General features: G+C 40.8%; 1 protein-coding gene across 1 annotated transcript in view; it reads right to left on the bottom strand.

The window, feature by feature from the left end:
* Window positions 1-24,742, bottom strand: part of ALG6 (ALG6 alpha-1,3-glucosyltransferase) — a 25,299-nt gene extending 557 nt beyond the window's left edge. Inside the window, exons 1-14 of the mRNA XM_072420715.1 lie at window positions 24,618-24,742; window positions 19,795-19,879; window positions 17,661-17,750; window positions 16,267-16,355; window positions 15,070-15,149; window positions 13,446-13,510; window positions 12,049-12,234; window positions 10,514-10,649; window positions 7,521-7,606; window positions 5,529-5,613; window positions 4,845-4,915; window positions 2,520-2,588; window positions 1,621-1,819; window positions 7-184 (exon numbers count right to left, since the gene is read on the bottom strand). Of these exons, the coding sequence (XP_072276816.1) occupies window positions 7-184; window positions 1,621-1,819; window positions 2,520-2,588; window positions 4,845-4,915; window positions 5,529-5,613; window positions 7,521-7,606; window positions 10,514-10,649; window positions 12,049-12,234; window positions 13,446-13,510; window positions 15,070-15,149; window positions 16,267-16,355; window positions 17,661-17,750; window positions 19,795-19,879; window positions 24,618-24,696 (1,498 nt within the window). The 5' untranslated portion in view covers window positions 24,697-24,742. The remainder of the gene's footprint in view (window positions 1-6; window positions 185-1,620; window positions 1,820-2,519; window positions 2,589-4,844; window positions 4,916-5,528; window positions 5,614-7,520; window positions 7,607-10,513; window positions 10,650-12,048; window positions 12,235-13,445; window positions 13,511-15,069; window positions 15,150-16,266; window positions 16,356-17,660; window positions 17,751-19,794; window positions 19,880-24,617) is intronic.
* Window positions 24,743-25,417: the final 675 nt, after the last annotated feature.

Below are 25,417 nucleotides of genomic sequence, written 5' to 3'. Positions count from 1 at the left end.
TCTTGCTCAGTCCATTTGTTCTGTCCCATAGATGAACGATATTAAAGTATAGAAAGAACATTAGGAAATGGGTGCAGGAAACGGCAGAGATGAGCACTGGGAAGAGGTCCGGGAGCGATGGGGGTGGTTTCAAGGCACAACTTCCAATGGTCAGGGAAGCCATCACCGACAAGGAAAGGAAGAGCTGTGGGGGGGATAAGAATAATGATATAGTATTGGGTTATTGCCCTAAATTATGTTGTGACTACAAGAGCCACTAAATTGACAACTGTTTATCCTGTGGTGACAAAAGCAGCACCTGAAGTGAAGGGGTTAAACCCCGAGCATTTACACATCACACATACTTCTGATTCAAATATATAGCACTCATGAGGCAGATTTAGCCGTCTCATATATACGCTCTCATTGACCTTCAGGCATTTCACACATCATCCAAAAAGCATTCAGCGCTCTGGATGATTTACTAAAGCTTCTTCTTGCAGGATCCTTGGCTCTCCTGCGCTGCTGCTGCTCACAAGGGTCAGGAAATGTGCATGTTCACATGTTCATGATCATCAAAATGTATTTTATCTCCTTTTTATTTAATAGTTTAGATTGTGAGCCCCTCAGAGGGACAGTTAGTGACATGACTATTGACTTTGTACAGCGCTGCATAATATGTTGGTGCTATACAACAAAAAACAAAAAGTAAGTAACCTTTTTTTAGTAACCAAAACTCAAAAACAGCTGGGTGGTTACTGAAAAGTGCCAGGTGGTGCGCCCGGCTAAAAGGGGCTTGGGATACCATCTCTGCAGTGGACATTCATCAACATTTTGCCGCTTAAAAAAAAAAATTTGAGGCCTGACAACAAGGGCTTTGTGGATTGAAAGAAACAATGAATGGTGTCAGCCCTGTCTAAAAGCTCTGTGCTTAACTACTGAATCTGTTGGGCATTCTTTGTACTTGTCAAGTATGCAGGTTTGTCATCTGCTGCCCCTTTTTATTGTACAGCTCTGTGTAACATGTTGGTGAATAATAAAGGTTAAAGCGTATCTAAACTCAGAATTTTCACTTTACATAAAAGGAAAAAGGGGAAGAAAAGAGAAGGACCCCTTTTGGGCAAAGGCAAAAATTTGCCGATCTCAAGCATGTGCCATGCATGCTTCCATCTACGTCACCCGATCCCGGTCCTGGGACGAGGCAGGACCTGATACAGGACACTCCCAGAGGGATCTGACTGCCCTGTAAGATTGAAGGTAAGTGTATTTTTTTTTTTTTTGCAGTTTTGAGTTTAGTTTCTCTTTAAATCGAAACAAAACTTCTTAGTAGGGCGCTTCTGTTATAATCAGCAAGTATGGCACATACTTACCTTCCACTCCACGGTAACCTTCCATTTTTTTACCTGGCAGCTGGCTGTGTGTGTACAGGGGCAGAATAGAGCAGAAACAAAAAAGCAACGAGGAAGCTGGATTTCCTTGCATGCTGCTACCCAATCCTACATTTTCGAAGCTCCTGCTGGTACGGCTCTGTGCTGTCAATCTAAACGGCTGTGGTCGAATCTTTGCACGGATTGGGCTATTTGTAGTGCCAGCCTCCAAGGAGCCACATTTACACTCTTAGATAGGCCAAGGCTTCCTTACCATTACCCGGAGAAGACTCCCCGGAACTGTAAACCAGGACAAATATCTCCTTATAGAGAGGCAGAAGGCTTTCAGACTCAGATCATCCTCAGAGGTTTTCCTATGGAAGGACAAGCAGCCACCAGTCACTAGAAGGAACACCAGCATGGTAATGATATAAGCCATTACTAGCCCGTCTTTAATCAGGAGTGGCAGCATGCTGAAAGGAAACAGAAGAACACCATAAAGGTCACTGATGTATAAATACAACTGAAATAAATACAGACATTACAAAAAAAACAAAACATTTCTGCTATCTCCAAGTAACCCTTTTCAGCATTTAACCTTTTCAGATAGAATAGAACAAAAAGTAATATATATGCTGAATGGGATGAGTTATCAGAGTGTCAGAGAGATGAGCTCATCCATCTGCTGCGTCTCCCTTATTGTCCAATCACTTGCTGGGCGAGGAGCAAGGGCTGTAAGTCTTGATTAACTGCAGAAGAGGAAAATCAAGTCCTGAGGGATGTGCGGTATGGCGTACATTTTTGGACTGTATGGGGAAATACAAATATTTTGGCTTTCTTAGAATTCTTCTGTTTGTTTATTGGTCTGTCTGTAGTTTAAAAATAATCTGTCAGCTATCAAGAACAGGCACTAAGAGGTGCAAAAACTTGCAACAGGCCAGACTGTCATTGCCATTCCAACTGGAAAAGCTTTGACACTTCTGGGTGGTGTAAGATCTTGCCACCATGCCCCACCCTGACATATTTCAATTGGTCCGCCACACTGGCAATGCAATGACCACCGAATGTTCATTGGCCGTTCTCCATCTGCCATATTATATGTGTCATAGTGAATGCACAATGTACAGAGAAAACGCCTTAAACATTTGAATTCCATATAGGAAATGCAGTTACCTGAATGTGGATGTGAGTAAAAACCACGTAGACATCAGAGGAATCTCATTGAGGAGGAAGCAGACTGGCCTAAAAAAAAAAAAAAAAAAGAGAACATGATATAAAAACAGCACTGGACGGTTGGGGCAGAATACAAAGACAATAGACATACTAATGGGGCATTAAAAATCAGGAACAAGGTACAAAGTACAGTCTTATAAAACTGGCCATAGATTTTCAACCTGGATATTTTTGCTTCCATTAGAAAATGCTCATCAACATCGTGTAAATGAAACCTTCCATGCTTACCTCTGTCAGAACAATGGAACCAATCTGGGTAGAAGGCAATAGAATAATCTATATACCCCAGATTCATCATGCTGCAGGAGCACTTAAAGCATGCTAAGGTGGCAACTCCTATTAATGTACATCATTTTAGTCTGCCTTCAACTGATTCTTATATTGTAAGCTCTTCTGGGCAGGGTCCTCTCCTCCTCTTCTGTCACTGTCTGTATCTGTCTGTCATTTGCAACCCCCATTTAATGTACAGCGCTGTGTAATATGTTGCCGCTATATAAATACTGTTTAATAAGATTACTGATCTTTTTGGCTATCTGAAAGGGTTGCATTCATTCTAATAGCCAGCAATGTAGGAGTCATTCTTCCTACTGACCACCACACTAAAATACTGTGAGCTGTGGATATAGTGATTATAGCACGGGTTCCCTGAAGATCTGAAAATTAAAGGGGTCCTCCATGTTAAAAAGATGAAGAAACACTGCCTTAAAGTGTATGCAAACACAACAACCAACTTATCATATATTTTAGCCCACTGGTCCTTAGAAGTGGCTGCAAAAGTTTTTTGCATTGATTTTTTTTTTCACGCATATAAAAACACCTTCCTGTTATTGTATGGACAGCAAGTGCTGGAATTTGTGGTCCCAAGCCAGGTGCAGTTTCACAAATTTCCTAAATCTACACCACAACAGAGGAGTTTAAACAAACTGCAATAATCTCCTTCATCCGATGAAAGAAACCAGCAGCCAACTTCCTCACCCAAACAAATGTAGGTGTCACTTCCTCCTCCTCTGCTGGCCGGGGTGACAACTTTTTTGTGTCCCTCTTATGAAGTGTTGGGTAAACAAGGCTATTTACTGCTTGTTACAGACAATTAGCAAAAGAATTACAACAGATTAGGCAATTCACATCCCATTGACAACTAGTTCAAATGAAATTCAGCAGAGAGCCAGAATGAGAAGCAAAATGACTACTGATTGCATGCTTATTTAGGTCAATTTAATATGAAAGCCCTGCATTCAGGGGTGTTATCACTTACAGGTCAAGCACAATAACTGTACTCTTATGTACACCTGTGTATTTTCAATAAAGCCCCCCTGCAGACCTGCAGATCCAGAAAATGCTGTAACAAAGCTCTAATCCCTAATTTGTGAATTGACCTTGAGATTGAACCCACATAAAACCCTCTGCATAAAGTGGATTGTTCAGCTGACAATTCACTCCATGAAGGAAGCAGTGGAGCAAGTTTGAGTTTAGATGATGATGGCATTACTTCGACTTTCATTGGTGATGAAGTGATATTCAATGTGGTTTCCAGGCTGGGTTGTGCCAGTGTGCTGCATACATCAGCGAATGCCATTGAGACCTTGTGCCCATCTACAGTGCAACTACACTTACAGAAGTGTAAATGCCCAAATGTTATAGGGGGGGGTTTGTTTTTTTGCAATTCGTTTTTTCATATCAATAAATATTGTCACATTGGTTGACTCTGGCACTCATTCAGATCTAAAACTTTTTTGAATCTGGCCATGCATACTAAGCCTTAGGGCAAACTTTGCACATTTTTAACAATATTAAGCTGCCATACACCAAGCAGATCTCATGCATGAGCTGTCGACACTTCAACCTCCTTATACTACATGTTTGCTCACCATACCATCGTCTGCTCATGTGGAGTTAGGAAGGGAAAATTTTGGCTGCCAGATACCATGCATGGATGACCAGGTGCTATATTTTGCACTGTGCACCCAGCACATGAGAAAGAAGGCTGGTCCCAGAGCCAAGATTTTTATGTGTGTTTTTTATGTCATTTGTAAATCTTATTAATATTTTCCTTTTTTAATTTATGTAGTTAAAAGTGCATCTGTAGTGTTGTAAGAGATTGTGGCACACAACTGATCCACCCCCCTTTAGTCTGATGTTTATTCCCAAATATCCAGATTCCTGTGTGTGTGGCTCATATCTCAGTGAAGACCCAATCCAACAAAGGGAACAACTAACATAACCAAACAGAATGCTCAGGTGATTAATGATGGGGTGAATACTCACAAGGACACCAGAAGAATGGACTTTTCATGAACTTGAAAGGAGAAAAGGAAGAAGGACAAAGCACAGTTCACCTTAAAAAAGCAAAAACAAAAGAAATATTGAGACTCCACAACATGCTGGTATAACGAACATCTGCTATGGATGACACAATTTTCCTAAATCCATCTCCAGCTTTTTTTATTTTTTGCAAAATTGCCCACCCTCTCCATCGCACACACATAGTTCCTATAATTAAAAATACACGCTGCCCTTACTCTCCCCCATCCCAGGCCACTGGTGGTCTTCTAGGTTAAGAGCCATTGAACCCATTTCCTGTGAGTGCAGAGTGTCATGAACAACCCCTCTAGGGGTCTATTATCATGGCCTGGGGTCACAGAGACAAAATGGGGGTCACAAAGACAAAAATGGTGCTGAATCTTGTAGGATTCTAAGTGCTTTTCTGAGAGGCAGGAGCAAGGTAACAGAAGCAGTGCCCAAGTCTTCTGCAAATCACTGGATGCCAGGGCCATTTTTTTCTGTCTTTTTTACATTTTTGTTGGGGGTGGGAGGTGACAGTAGAATGGACCTTGATGGATAGACTCAGCACAATATATAAATATATATATATATATATATATATATATATTTATATATGATAATGTATTATTTTTATAAGTTGTGAAAAAAATAGAGCAATTTACTTACCAATGAAAGTTTGAATCCCTTAAGAGTCGGGTTCACAGTTAGTTTCAGACAAGTTGGCAGTACCCCCAGCAGTGTGCAGATCAAGCTATGGGACAAAAATATAACCAATATTTAAAACCATTTCCACCTAGCTGATATTGCAAAGCAGCAAAATAAAAAGACAGAAGGGTCTCTGCGGAATAACAGAAAAACAACAGGTAAAATACAAGAGTAAATGCTCATTTTTTGTCTAGGGCCGTTTCCTAACCAGGGTTCCTCGAGCAATTTGTGCCCAAGGGTCAATTTACCTGACACCAATGATCTTTTGCTTATCAGTATGGCAAGCAATGCAGCAGGAATTCGTTCTACTGACCACCACACTAATTATTATACTGTGATCTGTGATATAGGAAATTTAGAAGGGGTTCCTTGAAAACCTGAAAGTTATTCCAAGGATTCACCCATGGTAAAATGCTGATCTAGGGGGAAGTACAAGACACTTTAATTTCCTTATTCTCTTGCTACCACAGGTAACTCTTTCCATGCGACTGTTCCCTCTGATTTTTTCTAAAGTGTGCTTAGAGTGAGTTTCTCTCTAAGTGTGCTGTGGTCGCAGGAACCAACGTCATCCCCTTCAATGCAGAACCAATTGAAGAGCATAATAAGGATATGATATGATATCCATATTAACAACATGCAAACGCATACATTACGCCTCCACTAGTTATCTAAAAAGCAAACAGAATCCTGTTTGCTCACCCCTAGTATCCCCAACCCCCAGTATTCTGTATTATTATTGCTTTATATCATATATGTTTCCTACTGTAGTTTTATTTGGATGTACAATTGCTCTATTTTCATACTGTTCTTTCTTATGACTGTACTGTTGGAATTGACCTTTCGAAAATGCAAATAAAAATAGATATACCTATAAATAGGACACAGTGTAATTAGCATATTTACTAAACAAATGCAGAGAAATAAAAATCCCTTATGGAAATCCTCCGCCTAAAAAGTGAACAGTTTAGGGGTTTGTGTAAACATAATAATGCAGTGCGCTTTCAGTGCATCAGGTCTGCATTGGAGATCAACTTGAGATGCTTTGTTCATTCATAACTCTGAATTCTCTAACAGGTGCATTTGACCTGCAGCTGACCGTCTGCAAGCTCCTTTTTGTTTCTCCCTTGACTTTTAAAGGGCAAAAACCAGACACAAACAAAAGCCATTCTACACAAGAGGAAACATCAATAAACTGCTTCATTACTAAGAAGCACGGAATGTGTATCTAATAATATGAATCCAAAATGATTAACATCTCATATTTTTAAAGTGCTGACATATTATGCTGTACTTTACAAAGTCCACATTCTTGTCACTAGCTGTCCCTCAAAGGGGTTCACAATATAATGTCCCTATCATAGTCATATGTCAATAACATAGTCTAGGGCTACGTACACTGACATGTGTACAGCAGCCTTTTCACAGCCATCCTGGCGGATCCACGGACAACAGAAAATCAATGATCACAACGGAAGTGATGGCAGTGGAGAACAGCGGGTGCCGCTCGTTTGTTCGTTCTCCCTCCTTCCCTCACCATAGAACAGAACAGCGCTGTATCTACAGCGCTTGTTCACTCTTTTGTCATTGGAAACTTTCATGAAAGATCCTTTCCAACGACAAAAATCTTATATGTGTACGTAGCCTAGGCCCAAATTTGGGGGAAGCCAATTACCTAACTGCATGTTTTAGAAATGAGGGGGAGCGAACTGAAGTGCCCAGAAAACACACACAAACACAGAACAAAGAAACTCCATGCAGATAATGTCCTGGCTAAGATTCAAACCTGTGACCTCTGTGCTGCAAAAGTGGAAGTGCCATCTATTGGGCCAACCCCACCATTCTATCCTAGTCATTTATTAAACAAGTTATAGCTGGATAACAAACTGAAACGTTTCTTTAAAAAATGTTCAGGAGTAAAAAAAAAAAAAAAAAAAAAAAATTAAAAAGACTTACCTGAGTTTTAATTGAGTATCTGCTGATAAAACACTTTTAATTTTAAACAGGACGCTCAGAGTGCACCAAACGTTGGCCACTTTATCCTGATGATTTAAGAAACAAAATCAAATTTAATCAATACATTTTTTTCTTCATAAGTAATTAAATCTGCACAAAACATTTAGGAGGTAAAATATTGGCAGCCATTTTACCCTGGCAGATAATCAACTTGAATGAATTTTATTTCGCTGCTGGGTTATCAGAAAAAAGTGTGAATCACTAATAAAGCGAGTGAATCTCTCCAGCGGCGACATATATAAGTAATTCCAAATAATGGTGGCTCTAAACCTTTATCACAAGAAACAAATGGTTAGGCAAGACCATTAAAAGTAAAATAACAGACCCAGCTTATGCTGCATTATTCACCTACAATCCACAGGTTTCCCCTGCAGTATTACTTTGTGCCACTAGATGTCCTCAGTCTGGTGGTCAGCATCACTCTTCCTATGCCCTGCCTCAACCTAAGACTAGATAGTGAATGGACAAGCAGCTCAGTGATGAGTAGATCTCTTCTGATGGGCATGATTCTTGCCAGCACAATGAATAAAACCCATTTTCATCACATATCTTATTTTTTCTTTGGATCCCTAAACTTCTATGCACAATGCAGGCAGACCATGGTCGGGAGGAGCTGGGAGAGTTTCCTACATTGCTTATTAAAACAAGAAATGAAGGTGCACATGTGATGCTTTCATAAAGGAAGAAGTGAGTTTAATAAATTAAGGGGTGCACCAGGGACAATCAGCCTTAGGAGGGAGGAGATGATCATGCTGAAGGTCCTCCAATTTAGGAAATGAGACAGGCTCTATCTAACTGCTGCAGCTTCTAATGCATTTGGTGAAAAGCTCACAGTGTGCAGAGAGTAAGTGAGCAATTTCAATGCAAGAGAGGAGCCAGTGGAACTGTGCAGGACTGAAAGAGAGGTTATAAGGATGATTCATTGAGGAGAGGGATAGACGGATGATTCAATGAAGAGGAGAATGTAGGACAGATTTAAATCTTTACACGCACCAAAAACTTTTGAAATATAATCCCTTTAGGATAATGATATTTGAAGATATTTCTTTTGAATCAATTGCCAAATACATGCAAAAGATTGAAATGTACCCACATGCTATAATTTGGTTCTTCACAGAATTGTCTTTTCTTGGAAAAAGCGCCCCAGGCATTCTATGCTCAATGTGTGCCATGCAAGACTTGGCAAATGTGAGCTTGTATAAGCACATTGCATTTTGCCTCAGCAACGATAGGGTTAATGGGTGATAGGTCAGGAAGGCTAAAGACATTAACAGTTGTGCTAGGATCACTTTCAGAATTAAACTGGTAACCGCAGTGATGATGTCCACGAAACTCAGGAACTCATCTTGCCGACAGCTGCTGGGATCACAGCTGTGCGGACGGGCAGAACCAGAGGGCGCTTCCCGGAACAAGCACAAGGGGAGACGCGGATTGCCAGGGCAAGAACACTGCAATGATACAGGGAAATGGTTTATCTTCATATATGTCGGGCCTGTGAAGGAACAGCCTACAGCCTCCTGGAATAGGTGACTCAAGTGTCTCAGGAGGCTGTGGGTAAGCCCTTCAGTCTTTACTGCATGTCTAAAAAATGTGGGAGGAAACCAGAGTAGCCGGAGGAAACCCACAAAAACAGTGAGATCCTGCAAGCTCCATGCAGATAATGTCCTGGCCAAGAGTCGAACCAGGCTTCAAAAGACCAGAGTGCCAACCTTTCAGCCACTGTGCTGTCCTGTACTATTTTGCATCTATGGAGGTGCACAGTGTTGTCACCTTAGGCTGCTCTTCTTTGCACTGCACAACAGTCTCCTTCACATCGGTGAGTGGCAGGAGGTTGTATAGTTCACTGAAAGTACCTAAGAAAGCTGATAAAATTGCTCAGGATACACAGGAAGTTATTATTATTATTAAACAGGATTTATATAGCGCCAACATATTACGCAGCGCTGTACATTAAAAGTTATAAGGACATTGAATTCCTAGCAGGATCAAAAGGTTGTTCTGTAAATGCTGAAAATATTTTTGGCTTAAAAAAAGAAATGAATGCAGCCCCAAATCTAAGGCTACGTACATGTGTCAGATGATTATCGGCAGATAATTGGCTCAGGGCTGATATCGGAAAGTGCAGTGGGGTGCCCCTCTGTCGTTCTCCCCCTTTCCGCTCTGTAGGGCAGAATGGCGCTGTATGTACAGTGCTCATTCATGCATCATGCATCGTGAAAGATCCTTTCCAGCGACAATTATTGCAAGAGCAGTAAGCTGGAATATATTAAAATTTTTGGTTCAGATCATTTTAATTACTGGGCCTGCTTAGTTGGAGTAAAATGACATTCCTTAAGGTGCAGTACACCAGGTCTGTACGCTGCCGTCCTCAATCTCCCACCAACTGCTTACACCGAGCCCCTTTATCCTCGCTCCGATCCAGCTCTCCCTTTACAGCCCAGCAGCAGAAATCAACGCAGCGCAGAAGGAAAAAAAAAAAAAACAGGAGCAGAATTGCAAATCAATTTTTCCGGGGAAAATAATGGCTGCATTAAAGCGGCAGAATGATTTCTATAAAAAATAATTATAGCTTTAAAAGGCAAACAATTAGCATAGCACATTACAGGAGTAAGAAAAGAGAGAGCATAACAGCCGATACGTTTATGATGCCGCTTTGGCACGCTGACTTACTCCAGAATCTGTTACAGTGGAAAAATGACTGAGTGAAGCGGGCTTTTAATGATGCAATATGTGGAATATCTTGGCACCGAGCTGAGAGCAGGAGGGGAGGGTTAAAGCACTGGAGAACCGGCAAACGAGACTTAGAACAAGCAGCTCTGGTTACTCAGGCCCCCGTGTAGCTCCCAATTCTGGCCACAAGGCAAGAAGTCCCCGAAGGTCACCCACAAGTGATTTCTATGTATGTGAAACACAACAGAGCACACTTCACCCACCTCAAAGAGGCCGCGGCCCACAGGGAACAGCCTCCGGAGCACTTGAAAGATTTGCTCAGTGTCTGTCAGGAAAGGCGTCCAACAAAGGGGGAAAGCGCTAATGACGGTCACTCCGATCTTCAGCAGGAAGAGAAATCTAAAGAAAGGGAAAATGGTCGACTTGAGATAACAGGCAACAGGGGATTTCTCTGATTTTAAAGGGACGCTTTTTTTTTTTTTTTCAAAGAAGTCTAGTGACAACTTGTGATGAGATGTCTCCATTAAATGGATAAGTGGCAGAACGCACAGTAGGAGACGACCCTGTAAAGTGCTGCAGAGAGAAGCTAGAGTGACAATTGCTGGTAATCAAGTGGACCTTTCCCAGAGAAAACAAATAATAGAGGCAGGGTTAATGTAACATTGTAAATTGTTTTATTAAAATACTTTTCATACTTACTGTTCTGTTTCTTTAATTTGATCAAGTTTTAGAAATACATTATATATATATATATATATATATATATATATATATATATATACACACACACACACATACACACATACACACACATACATATATATAAATATGTTCCATGGAGCGATCAGACAGACAAGAATGTATATTGCAGAGGGGACATTGCTTGTCACTTTCTGCAACAATGCCCTGCCTGATCCAAAATTTTAAAAAGTGGAATTTTAGTTCTACTTCAATGCACATTTGTATAATACTTCCATATCTGAACGAAGGAACTCCCAAGTGCATGTGTGAGAGTTTCATCATTCTGGCCCAGAAAATCAAGAAAGCACAAAAACCCAAGTAAAAGACCTGGTGAAGATTTTGGCACCAACAGGGGAGTGAAGGGAGGTGATTTTAGTTCTGCAGCATGGTGGCTCAGTGGTTAGCACTCGCCTTTGCAGAGCTAGATCCCAGGTTCAAATTTTGGACACTATCTGCATGGAGTTTGCAGGTTCTCCCCTTGTTTGTGTGGGTTTCCTCCGGGTACTACGGTTTCCTCCTACATTCCAAAAACATGCAGTTAGGTTAATTGGCTTCCCCCAAAATTGACCTTATAATGTATTAAAGACATATGACTATGGTGGGGACATTAGATTGCGAGCCCCATTGAGGGACAGCTAATGACATGACTATGGACTTTGTAAAGTGCTGCAAAATATGTCGGCGCCATATAAATACTGTGAAAAAATAATAATAATTAAAATAAATATATGAAAAACATGCAACATAGATCATGGTTTGATTGCATATGACAAAATCGTTGTTGCTTACTTAACATGATTGTCCAAGGCAAGAATGCTGCAGTGCACTTCACAGAAGATCAGTGTTGTCGCAAGTTAACAGGAGTTAAAGTTAACTCAAAGTTACAGGCCGGATCAACTGATATTATGTTACAAAGGAGACTCAGGAATAAAAAAAAAACTGCAGAGTTTTGATAGTGACAGACTGCAGCACATATTCCATTTATACTTTTATCTGTGCAGCATTTGATCAGAACACTGGCCGTAATAAATGAGACCTTAGATCTGAGGCTACTTACCCCTGGCCCATAATTCCTTTTTTGAAACTCTTCCCCAGGAGATAGCAGAAGAAAGGCAGGGAGTGATAGAGTTCCATCTGTTTGTAGTTCAATGCAAAGCAAAAGGCCAGCGAGCCCAGTGCATCCCATCCATGAGCAACAGCTATGACGCCCCACAGGGCAAAACCCAGACTCACAGAGTTATATGTGTGTTTGTGTTAAGGGCAACAAAGGTTAGCGTTCCTTGAGAGAGGTACAAAAAAAACACTTATTGCCACTGAGAAAGAGAAAGCTTACTCATATATAACTCATATATCATTTATACATCATACTCATATATCATTTTGTTTTTTTACTAGTGCAGGTCGATTCAGCTTCCAGGCAGGACTGCAACCTGTTTCCAGTTATTCAAGTACTATATTGCATTATTCTCATAAGAACTACCTACACCTAAATATGTTGGCAGCCAGGGGCAGAAAGTTTGTCTCTGAATATTTAGAGGTTTACACAGTTAGAATAGGGTATTCATACCATGGAAACCGGATATTAAAGTGCCATTCGAGAATCCTTGTTGTCATTTTTTTGATATCCTGTTGAAGGGAGTTCGCTTCCTTTCTGTCAATGTAATAAGGGGTTCACTACACAGAAAGTGAGGGATTATTTGCAACAGGGACACACAACCAGAAATAAAAAAAAAAAAAAAAAAAAATTGACAAGGGTTGTCAGCTGAACAAAAGTAAGGAGAACTCGGCCTAGTACAAACAGACTGATCCACTGACTATTTTGTGCTTGAACGATTGATCTGACTTGTAATTGTTCAGTCCCAAAACACTGCAAAGAAGAGTACAATAACCTACCCTTCCTATTGTCTTTCTTAGAAAAAAGGTGTGATTGAAATTACAATTTGATCAATTGTTTGTGTACATGTGTATATGCCAAACACATTGAAAGGACTAGAATTTGTGTGCATTGTGATCATGCGCATTTATGTGTGCATTTCAAAAAACACATCAGCCAGCTTGATGTAAATGAGCTCTCAGGGTGTATTCACACCTTTTGACAAGTTGCATTCACAGGGGTATTGGTAGCAGCTCCCAGCAGTTGGCACCCTGCCTGCCAATCAACCATTGCATTGGTTCTTAATCAAAGTTTCAATAATTCAGACCCAGTGGCAGCAGAGGGTACTAACCCACTAACTGCCACCCCTTACTCCAGCAGCAGTCAAGTAGGGTTCCAGCCGCAAGAGTGGTTCAAGGTCTAAGCCAATGTGAATGCAGCCTAAACATGGGGAAAAAAGAGCGGTTTGCTTCCTGCAGAAAAAGCATAAAAAGCTGAAGGCAAAATTAGTGGATAGAAAAAGAGACTAAAACATATTACTACAAAAAGAAGCAAATCATATACATGCAACAGAAGGATACTGGAAATGCCCATAGTCCACAAGGATAAGGCCGGGATAGAGCAAAATGCACAGCAAGGACACCAACTGAAAAGAAAAAAATAATCAGCGATGAAGATAAATTTTATCAGCGTAAGCTCACTAAATCATTTTCTGGAATATTGTATTTTAGGGGAGCAGAAAGCACACTATGCAAGAGGCCTAGAAAGTCATTTGTATGACCAACAGGTTTTTCATAGGCTGTACCAAGGGGTTCAATGGATGGGTGGAAGAAGTAATCCCAACAGGAAGTCATCTCTACAGTAATTCTAGAACTTTTTAGGCGCCCCAAAATAATCTATTAATCAATCTTAAGGGGTCCAGTTTTAGTAAAAATTGGTTCTTTCTATGCCTTAACATAAAGGTTGAGCCACCTCTAATATAAATGTAAATTTTAATTTATTACAATGTTGAGGGGTCAGCACTATCTCGAAACGTACCACCGAAATTCTTCTGGAACGCTAATCTACTGACACTGTTACAGAAAGGCAGAGCAGCCATGCCTTATTGAAACACACATGCATTGCTGCGCACAAATTAACCAATTGAATGTCCTACCTATACCCAGTGTGTTGCATTCAACAGTTTTTCCCCCACCAACCAATGTCACTACTGGATGCTAAAGTAGGGCCACACTTGCCTTTGAGGCGCTAGGTCCCAGATCTCAGCCACAAGGAGTTTGTGTGGGTTTCCTCCCACATCCTAAAAACACGCAGTTAGGTTATTTGGCTTCCCTTCAAAATTATCCTTAGACTATGGTAAAAGCATATGACTATAGTAGGAATATTAGAGTGTAAGCTCCTTTTGAGGAACAGTTAGTGGTAAGGCTATGGACTTTGTGATGGACGCTGCATAATACGTCAGTGCTATACAAGGAAACAAATAATAAATACATAGATTGCATATGATTCTGAAGTGAATTGGGACAGCCTTTTATTTACAGTCATATTTTGGAGACATTTCACTATGAAACGACAATCATAAACTCCATACTCATTCCAGGGTAAAAAACTTAGAAAGTATTTTGTATCAATAAAGTAGAATGTTGGCAAGGCCAAAGCATTATCAGAAGGCCTCCTCGATATTATTTGACTGCATACATCCTGTATAGTCCATTTACACTTTGAGTGCATTGTGTTTATGTGAATGTTGTGCCAATGCACATAATGTGTCTTAGGGTGTTGCAATTCAATTTAGGTGGCAAGTAAATGCACATGAAACCAGTGCACATGTATTAAAGTGTTCTGCACAGAAACATGTTGTGGTGGACTGTGTTGGAAACAAAATATCACATGATTGTTTATTGTCAGTTCTGGTGTGATAACACTCATTCATTTCAATGGGTTGTGTTTACTCAATGCACCCGAAGGGCAAAATTTAAATGGGCTGGGATGCATGAAATATTGGACAATTGTTTCACATTTTATTATTGTAAGGGGAAACTGAAAGCCCAGGGGAAACTCAACCACCCTCAGGGTGAATATACAGATTCTATGCAGGTAGCGGTCTGTTAAAATAAACAAAACACATTGTACTAATCACCAAGACATTATGAATATACAGTAGTCAATGGGTGGGGAATTTGGAATGCTCGAGTTAACACTTACTTTCCTTTTGGAGGTTTCTTGCAGGTAGGAACAATAGAGGATAACTGCAGGAATGTAAATGAGCAAGTCAGCCACTAAAACTGCAAAAAGAAATAGAATACATATGAGTTGGGCAAAACAGATCAAATATCTTATCACCCATTGACAACTATATCAACAACTAAATGGTTCCAAATTTACAAAATCAACGGTCATGTATATGAAGTTCCCACCCACATGTCTATAACAACCTCCATACTTCTTGCTACCAAATTCCAAAAAAATTGTCGGTGAAAAATTGAGACAATTTAACCATTTCGTATATGTCAGGTTAGGTATTGATGCTGCATGAGAAGACCTGGATCACAGTTTGCATTACAATTCATTCCAAAGGTGTTAAGGGCTGGGCTGATTACAAAGCTCTGTGTAAGTCACTTTAGTATTTTCACACCTAGCTCATCAGAAGTCTTTATGGAGCTGGATTTGTACAGAAGAACAATCATCATACAAATTGCCTACCCTGATTTGTTAACACAAGGCTGGAAAAATACAATTGTCTGCTTTGTTTTTATATAACAATCCTTCTTGTCCTGGTGATCACTGTCCCACACAAAAACTGAAAAGAAACCCAAAATTTTACAGTTGTCATCACAGCAACATGTAAAAGTATAATACCTGGTATAGTATACAACTAGAACAAATGGCAGTTTTTTCCATAAATTAAAAAAAGGGTGCAGCACTTCCCCTGCAAGGACTCGCTTTGTTGTAAAACAAAAAGTTCTACACTTTGAACTCACATTGGCAATTCATAGGTAGAAAACCTAATACTACCAATAATGCATAGGTTCTACCTCGATTACAATAGGCCTAATGTATTAAAGCTCTCACAGACTGAGGAAATAGACTATCGTAGGTGAACCTAGGTGATCCAGCAAAATCTGTAATGTTTTTTTTTTGTTTTTTTTTTAAATCAGTTGCTATTAGTTGGCAAATGTTTTCAATTCTGGGCCAGGTCCTCTACAGGTTTGCTAGATCACCCAGGTTCACCCATTATAGTCTATCTTTTCCAGTGTTGTAGAGAGCTCTAATAAAGCAAACCCTTTGTATGCTGCATCTGCACAAAGGATGAGCTGGCCCATAAATACACAAGGAAAATACATTGAGATTCCTGCAGTTTTATATATAGACAGAGAGCGACCATGACTAACATACACATACCAGTTGCACGCATGAACAGCTTGTGCTGGGGGCTCTCGTATCCTCGGGAAGAAGTTAAGGCCACCCAGTCTGGATTGATGGCTTGAGCTCTACAACAGAAAAAGTCAGAGAGATACTCATAAGTAGCAACAACCAGAAGAGTTTTCATTTGTATTGTTTATTCAAATAAACTTCACTAATGAGTAATATTATTACACATATATAATATTACATATTACACAGCACATTATAAAGTCCACAGTCAAGTCACTAGCTGTCCCTCAAAGGAGCTCACAATCTAATGTCCCTACCATAGTCATAAGTCATTAATGCAGTCTAAAGTCAAAATTACTTTAACTGCATGTTTTTGGGATGCGAGAAGAAACCCCCTCAAACACAGGGAGAACATGCATACTCCATGCAGATAGTGTCCTGGCTGGATTCAGACCTGTGGACTAGCGCTGCAAAGGTCAAAGCGCTAACCTCTCAGCACTTTGGCCTTTGTTGTGTCTGACCTGTTCAACCAATCAAAACAGGTCAGACACAACTAATAGCTGGACACAACAGAAAGGCTTTGTGCTGCTCCTTCTGCACATGCCCGATCTGTGCAGAAAGATCCTCACTTAATTTTATTTTCCATTTTCCTTGTTACCTGACGCAGTGCATAATTGGATAAAGTAGGCAAAAGATGGCTGTGCCTGGTGTCTAGTCCTCTACAGGATGAATAAAGGAAGATGGAACGTTATGGAACAGACTGAACTAGCATCGCAAAGGAGGAGAGACTCTATTCTCCCTTAAGAAGAGAGGTATAAGGGGGGCGATATGATCATCCTGTATAAATATATAAATAGTCCATATAGAGAACTCTCTTCCCAACTATTCACTTTGAGATCATTACAAAGAACAAGAGGACTCTCTTTGCATCTGGAGGAAAAGAAGATTAAGCTCCGCATAAGGAAGGGTTTCTTCACTGTAAGGTCTGTGAAAATGTGGAATCGGCTCCCTCATAGACCGCTATAAAAAAAAAGCTGGATGATTTCTGGAAGCACAAACTATAACTGGGGATTAAAGTTTTAGAGTAAAGATAACAGAAACCATTGATCCAGGAAACAGCCTCAGGGAATCAGTAAGGAATTTTTTCCCGTTGGAGCAATTTGAACCAGGGTTTAAAAGGGTTTACTTCGCCTTCCTCTGGATCAACTATGTCTATATTTTTGTTATCTGGGATATGTTTATTGCCCTAGTGGTTGGACTTGATCAACTTATGTCCTTTTCAACTTATGTAACTATGTGAAGGGATCAATGGTTTTCCACCTATACAGTGTTATTTATTTTTTTACTGATAGTTCTGCTTTAATAATGAGCATTGTAAAAATTAAAAAAAAAAGAGGTAAACACACATGTAAAGCACTTACATGTAGCCACAAAGGAGGCTGTGATAGGCTGTCAGAGGGGGGTAATCCAGACCCCAGTAGAGCAGGTCATTGTCTGTTGAGTTGAAGTACCTGTAAGAGAAGGCAAAGCCAAGACAAATTTTAGAAAATACCATGGGGCTAGACAGAGCACTGAAGGATAATGGGGAAAACTTAATGGTAATACCAGAAAGGCTGGGGCACTTTTCTAAATATTAAGTGAACATGATTCCCCTGATTTATTAAAGCTCTTCAAGACTGGAGAGGATAGACTAACATAGAAGGACTAGGAGGATCCAGCAAACCTGAAATGGATTTCATCCAGCAAAACCATTTGCTAATAATTGGCTAGAACTCCTGAACCATAGCTATTCCATGTTTGATGGACACAGGTTCTCCTATAATAGTCTATCTTCTCAAGTATTAGAGAGCTTTATTAAATCAAGTCCATAGTGTCAAACTTGGATCGAAGGGTTAGAAGGGACAACAAACATTCACAAACTGACAATTTTCGTCCTTGTTTTAGTTCCATTTTGGTCACATTGGCCTTTGCAGCGCTGGGTCCCAGGTTCTCCCCGTGTTTGTGTGGGTTTCCTTCGGGTACTCCGGTTTCCTCCCACATTCCGAAAACATGCAGCTAGGTAATCGCCTTCCCTCCAAAAATGACCTTAGACTGTATTAATGACATATGACTATGGTAGGGACATTAGATTGTGAGCTCCCTTGCGGGACAGCTGGTGACATGGCTATGGATTATGTACAGTGCTGTGTAATATGTCGGTGCTATAAAAAAAAAAAAAACTGTGTAGTAGTAATAATATTAATAATATCTTCTTTTTATAAAACAGAGGGGTAAAGCCCCTCTCCTTCTGTCTTTAATGCTGCACTGGTAACGACTGAATGGGAGCGCAGAGCCTCCTGAGATACCTACATCATGTATCCCAGAAGGCGTTTGGCTGCACTTTCTATGCATGCCCGATCTTGAGCATGCATAAAAGGGGCTTTTTCCTGCAATGGGAAAAAAAATGTTGAGCTCAAACATGTGCAGTGAGATCGGCACTCTTCCTATTTACAGCAGGCTACATCACCCGATCTCACGCCCGTGCAGTGCCAGATCAGCTAACGTCTGTAATTAAGGTTGAAAAGAGACTCAAGTCCATCAAGTTCAATCACTAGGGAAATAAACATATCCCAGGTATATAAAACCTTACATAGTTGATCCAGAGGAAGGCAGAAACAAAATCCCTGGTACAATTTGCTCCAACAGGGGAAAGAAAAACCTTCCTGATTCCACAAGGCAATCGGTGTTCCCTGGATCAACAGTCTCCGTTATCTTTCCTTAAAAGCCTTAATACCCGGTTATATTCTGTGCTTCTAGAAATCGTCTAGCTTTTCTTAACCCCGAGCAGTAACCCCGAGTGTCACTCGGGATAAAAAAAAGTTGCTAAGAGCGGTAACCCAAGTCTCACTTGGGGTAGCTAAACTAATGTAAAACAATGATGAATCGAGTCTTACCTGATCCGCCGGCGTCCTCCTTTTCTTTCCTCCTCCGGCCGGCGTCCTCTGATGAGTCATCAGGAGTTCCCGGTGACGTGGGTGCGTGCGGACGTTGCGTTTGGGGCGTGGCGAGAAATTCAAATCTATTTGTATTGCATTCAATACAAAATAGCTGTATCGAATGCAATATAGTGGATTTTTTTAATGTGTAAAAGCAGTACATTGTCTTTAATGAACATTTGTTTTACAGTATAATATAATAATTTGATTATATTTATTTAATGTATTATTTTGACATGATTTTGTGTTTCAAACTTTATTATACTCATACTATTATATTATACTGTAAAACACATTTTCATGAAAAACAATGTACGGCTTTTAGACATATAAATCTGGACAGAAATTAACCGCCCAGGAGTAAAGCAATCTATAGAAGTTGCTGAAACTACTTCCTAAAGGACCGAGTCCACATTTTCACAGACCTTACAGTGAAGAATCCCTTCCTTATCCAGATATTACAGTTCTTTTCCTCCAGAAGCAAAGAGCGCCCTTGTCCTTTGTAATGATCTTAAAGAACATGCATTTATTATATTGCAGACATCAAAAAAAAAAAATATGTTTTAGACATGCTACAAACCATTGCTGGACTGGTAGGTTAAGCGTAACTTCTTGCCAGTGCCTTTGGGCCTCATAGTCTCCAAACATTGGAGGTTTTCTGGCTCCTGTAAATAAAATATATATATAGCATTAATAAAGTTGTAGTGATCAAGTTTAAAAATAAAAATATAAAAAATGATGAGGGCGATTGATGTAGTGAGGCTGATGTTATTAGGGAGGTAAGTAGACACCTGGGGTGGGGGGAAACAGTTCAAGAGCAAAAGTTATAGCTCTATGCTCTGGGGTTGAGTTTCATCTCAGGTGTCCTTGAAAGTACTGAGCTGTATAGATACAATATAGATATCTGATTAAGAAAAGATTTGGTCAGAAACCATCTGATTTGCTTTCCCTTTTTCCCTGTACGTGGTTGGTTGACCATGAGAAGCAGTGTTGCCCCTCAGCCCCTTTTAGCTGGGCGCACCACCCAGCACTTTTCAGTAGCTACCTGGGCGCTGAGTTGGGTCACAACACAGCGGCTGCCACCCGCCTACAATCTCTTCCCACCCACCTTAAAATACTTTCTAGCTTGAACACTGAGGAGCATATGATTTAATCCATAAATGTATATTTGCATTGCGTCCCCAGATAAAGAACATCATAACACAGTCGGCCATTTTCAACTTACTGAAATGGCGCTGCCTTGACCTACATGGCAATGTGAAACGGCAACTCAAAGAAAGGTGCAAGCCACTGACAGAGGAAGAGATGGGGAAGACGGGGCTTGATAACACCGATAGTGCTGCCTGGAAATGGTGAAGAATTCTAGGAATTATTGGAGTTCCTCAATTTGTATTTTTGTTTTACAGATTACACAGAAGAGTAAATGCTTTTATTATTATTATTATTATTATTAATAATAAACGGGATTTATATAGCGTCAACATATTACGCAGCACTGTACATTAAATAGGGGTTGCAAATGACAGTGACACAGGAGGAGGAGAGGACCCTGCCCCGAAGAGCTTACAATCTAGAAGGTAGGGAAAGTATCACACAATAGGAGGGGAGATATTGAGTGATGGAAAGTAGCAAGGGTTTTAAAAGACAGAAGAAGACTAGCCAAATAGGACAAGGAAGACCATTCCAGAGAGTCGGGGCAGCTCTAGAAAAGTCTTGGAGACGTGCGTGCGGGTTATGAGTGAGGAAGTCATTAGAGGAGCGGAGAGAGTGGCAGGGGGAGTATTATTCTACCAGGTCAGAAATGTAAGTGGGACAAGAACTGTGGAGGGATTTGAAGGCAAAGCACAATTTGATTCTCAGGTGAAATGGAAGCCAATGAAGAGAACTACAAAGAGAGGCAGCAGAAGAGGAGTGGTGGGAAGGCTGTGTATGAGGTAGGTAGGTGGGAAGGCTATGGGGTAGGTAGGTTTGTAGGTAGGTGGGAAGGATGTTTAAGTCTGGCTGCAGCATTTTAGCTTTTAGAACAGAAGGGAATGTTTTGTAAATGAAAGAAAAGTTAAGGCTGGAGTTCAACTTTAAATTAAAAATCTCTTACACATGACCACAAGTTATTTTTCCTGGGCTCTCACTAATACACTGGGTGGCCAGTACAAGCAGCAGCACAGCCATTATATCCCAGCTGAGGTTCGGAATCTCCAACATACAATGCAATTTTCCATCTTGTAATTGGAGGAATGTTTCCCCTAGAGGTAAATTTACTGCTGGTATCCCATTCAAGCAGTGAGAGTGTAACCTTTCCCCAGCTCCCATGCCCCTTGAGAGCAAAGACAAGACTTGAAAATGGTACTGGATGCATTGCAGGACAGTAAATCATTTATTTGGGGAGCCTGTGACATAACAGAATGTCCTCTCTGTATAGCAGGCATGTCTTTTAGGAACAAGGCGGCACTGGGGCCCAGCTTGAGCTTGCACCTGTTCACCCACAGCATAAATGTTCCTTTGACCACTAACCAAAACACGACTAATACGATTAACCTCCTTGTCCTTTAGCTTTTTATAAACAGAGCCATAAGCCCCCAGAATAAACATTAATTGAGTGGTGGCATCTGCAACAAGTCATTACCTAGAAGCCACTGGGCTCAAAATGGAGCAATTGTGTGTGAAGTTAATCTGGAATATTTACAGGATTATGGCTGGGCAAAAAATTACATTTATGCGACTGCAATTAATCATTTATTATTACATGAAGTATTTATATAGCGCCAACATGTTATGCAGCGCTGTACAATAAATCAGGGTTGCAAATGACAGACATATACAGATAGTGACACAGAAGGAGGAGAGGACCCTGCCCAGAAGAGCTTACAATCTAAGAGGTGGGAAAGCAGCATACAATACATTATATAGTTTTAAAGCGCACCTATCACTATTACTTTACATAAAAGACAACCCCTTTATGTTAGGTAATTTTTTAAAGGTGAAGCCCCTACCCTTCTGTCTCTCCTGCCACGGCAGTAAAAACAGAATGGGAGCGCAGAGCTTCCTGGGATACCTACGTCACGTATCCCAGGAGGCTTCAGGCTGCTCCTTCTGCACCTCGCTGACCTCTGACATGCGCAGAAGGGACTGCTTCCTGTAATGGGAAGAAAGTGCCAATCTCAAGAATGTGCATAAGGATCGGCACTCTTTTTTATACGTCACCCGTTCTTGCGCCTGTGCAGTGCCAGATCAGGTCACATAGGAAAAAGACGGAAGAAGATGTTCTGTTTGCTCCTTCTGTGCATGCCCGATTCTTCTGGGCATTTTTTTCCAGTAAGAGGAAAGAGATACCAATCTCACACATGCGCAGAGTGATCGGCACTTTACGTCAACTGATCTCTTACCTGCGCAGCGCAAGATCAGGTGACGTAGTAAGAGGACTGGAAGAAAAAAACGAAGATGGCAGTGCACAGCGCTGACAAAGACAGAATTCTAGGACAACGCGGGACAGTATTGAAGGTCCAGCACCATCAAGGGATATGCGCGATTAAAGGTAAGTGTGATTTTTTTTTTTATTAGTTCTCCTTTGACGCAAATTACGACACCCAAAGAATATGTTGGCGCTATATAAATCCTGTTTATAATAATGATAATAATACATACTCAACAAGTTTAGCATTACCCACAGAAACAGTTGTGGCCAAAAAAGAAAAGCCAATAAGATCAAGCAGAAAGAAAGAATAAAGTCTCCTGGAACCCAACGCGTCTCGTGAAAGTGTCTTCCTCAGGGGAGGCAGGTTTAAAGTGTTGGAGATCCAGGTAGGTATAAATGAAGATGTATTTAGAAGGGGAATCTTCAGGGATACTGCGAGCAGCGCTAAAACTTGGTTATACCACAGAGTACCGAGGGGAGGATTAAGGTTGTATCCGGATCTAAAATATAGAGAGTACTGCTGTTTCTTTCTGTTAAAGCGTACCTAAACGCAACATTTTTACTTTACATAAAAGGGTAGACAACCCTTCTATACACAGTAAAAATGTTGTTGTTATATTTTTAAGTGCTAAGTTTAAAAAAAAAGGTGCAGCACGGCCGTGGTGATCAAGACTTAAAGGGAGAGCAGAGCCAACGTCACACATCCCGGGAAGGCTCTGGCTGCTCCTTCTGCGCATGCCCTGATCTCGGCCATGCGCAGAAGGGGCATTTTTCCTCCTAGGGGAAAGGGATGCCGATCTCACGCATGCGCAGTGAGATCGGCTCTCATTTTTTCCCTCTTCACAGCGGCTATGTCACCTGATCTGACACCTGCGCGACCAAAGAAGAAGGCAGAAGAGGAGATTGAAGATGGTGGTGCCCGGTGTTTCCTCTGGGCCGGAAAGAAGAGGAATTCCAAGACGACGGGGGACAGGATCGCAAGAAGGACCAGCGCCATCAGGGACCATTTAAGGTAAGTGTAATTTTTTTGTTTTCAGTTTAGTTTCGCTTTAAGTCTAGTCAAGGGTCTCAAGTTAAGAGAGTGCTTGTAGAAGAAGTTGGCACCTTCATTGGGGTTTGCTGGATCACCCAGGTTCTCCCATGATGATCTATCTTCTCCGGTCTTGGAGAGGTTTAATGAATCAGGTGCACTGTCTCCTGCTGTTTATTTTCACCATCCAATCAAAAAGTAGGGGCGTGTCCCTGACCAAGCTATGAGTGTGCAGCGTAGGTCAGGGTCCTTGCTGTGCTGTATGGCATAGGTGCCTGGATCAGAAAACTGGCTGCATCGAAAAACAAATCGACGTGGAAAGTAACACAAAATATATCTATTTTTAAATTTAAATCATTTTTAATTTAAAATTTACAATAAAAATGTGAAATTACCAGTAATACATAAAAGCTTCCCCTAACAAAACATGCAAAATCCTGCAGGCCAAGGACGTCCCTGGCAATGTATGAACAGGGCATTCTGCTAGTTGTTTCCAGGGACAAACCTTTAAAACTAGGGACTGTCCCTTGAAATCTGTGACACCTGGAAGCCTTGCAGCAATAAAGGAACAAAACCTTTTTTCATGTTGATATAGTAATAGGGATCAGAAGCGGGGTCAGGATTTTTCATGCTTTCTGGGGCTCCATTAAAGATTTTACCACTTCTGAACAGCAGGGACTACCCTGGGAAATACAGACAGATGACAACCAATCAGAGCTGTGCAGGGGATGATAGGACTTGTAGTGCACACAGCTTAGTGATACTTTTGTAGGGGTACAAGGGCCAAATCAGAACCATGCAGGAGATGATGGGAATTGTAGTCCACACAGCTAAGGGATAGTAGTCAGAGCCATGCAGGGGAATGCTGGGACTTGTAGTCCACACAGCTTTATGTCACCTTTGTTGTAGGGACAAAGTCAGAGCCATGCTGGGAATTGTAGTCCACACAGCTCAGTGTTACCTGAATATGGGTAGAATGACACGGCCCAGCGCACAGTCACAGCCAGCAACACAACCACAGCTGTCACAGTTCCCTCCATGCCTTCCTTCCAGCTCAGCTCTCAGGTCACATGACATCAATATGCGCTGGCGCCTCCTAAATACGTCACCCTTCTGCCGGGACGCTGCTTCCCTGTCGCCATGGTAACTGGGACTCTTTTCTTTAAAAAAAACAAAAAAGCTGCTTAAAGTGTCTTTGTTTGTCATAGTCTCACTAGAAAGGGATACATATTTATATAACAGACCAGCGGGGTTTGTTATTTTATCCTGTCGTAAGACGGTTTGCCCTTATCAAATATGGCGCCCGCTATTATAGTAAAAGTTTATAATGCATCTTTGCCCTAACTAAACATGGCGCCTTTGCAGATGTTAATGATAGGGGAATTTGTGGACGTTTACAGTGATAGATGATTTTAGATACATTAAAAATTCATAATTAAAAAATGTTCTCTTTTTATCTAAAAACAAAAAATATGTTCTTGTGGAAACGTAGAAACAGGCTCATGAGAAAGTTATTTTTGGAGATGTTACAAGAATAGAAGTTTTGCTGCATTACACATTCAGAACAGATAATCTTAATTTTAGGCAATGAAACAGATCTTAAATATTATTAGGCTTGCTATCTGTGTTTTTAGGATAAAAATAATGACATTTATGTGAATAATCACAACTATCTGGTGGTTTTAGGTGACATTTTAGAGTTAAATTACTATGTTATAATGAGTGGTAGCCATTGGCTTTGTTTCAATGAATCATATTAGC

This window comes from Pyxicephalus adspersus, chromosome 8 (genome assembly GCF_032062135.1).
Source record: "Pyxicephalus adspersus chromosome 8, UCB_Pads_2.0, whole genome shotgun sequence".
NCBI classification, from domain to species: Eukaryota; Metazoa; Chordata; class Amphibia; order Anura; family Pyxicephalidae; genus Pyxicephalus; species Pyxicephalus adspersus.
The sequence above is the reverse complement of the archived record's forward strand: the minus strand, read 5'-3'. Positions and strand labels throughout refer to the sequence as shown.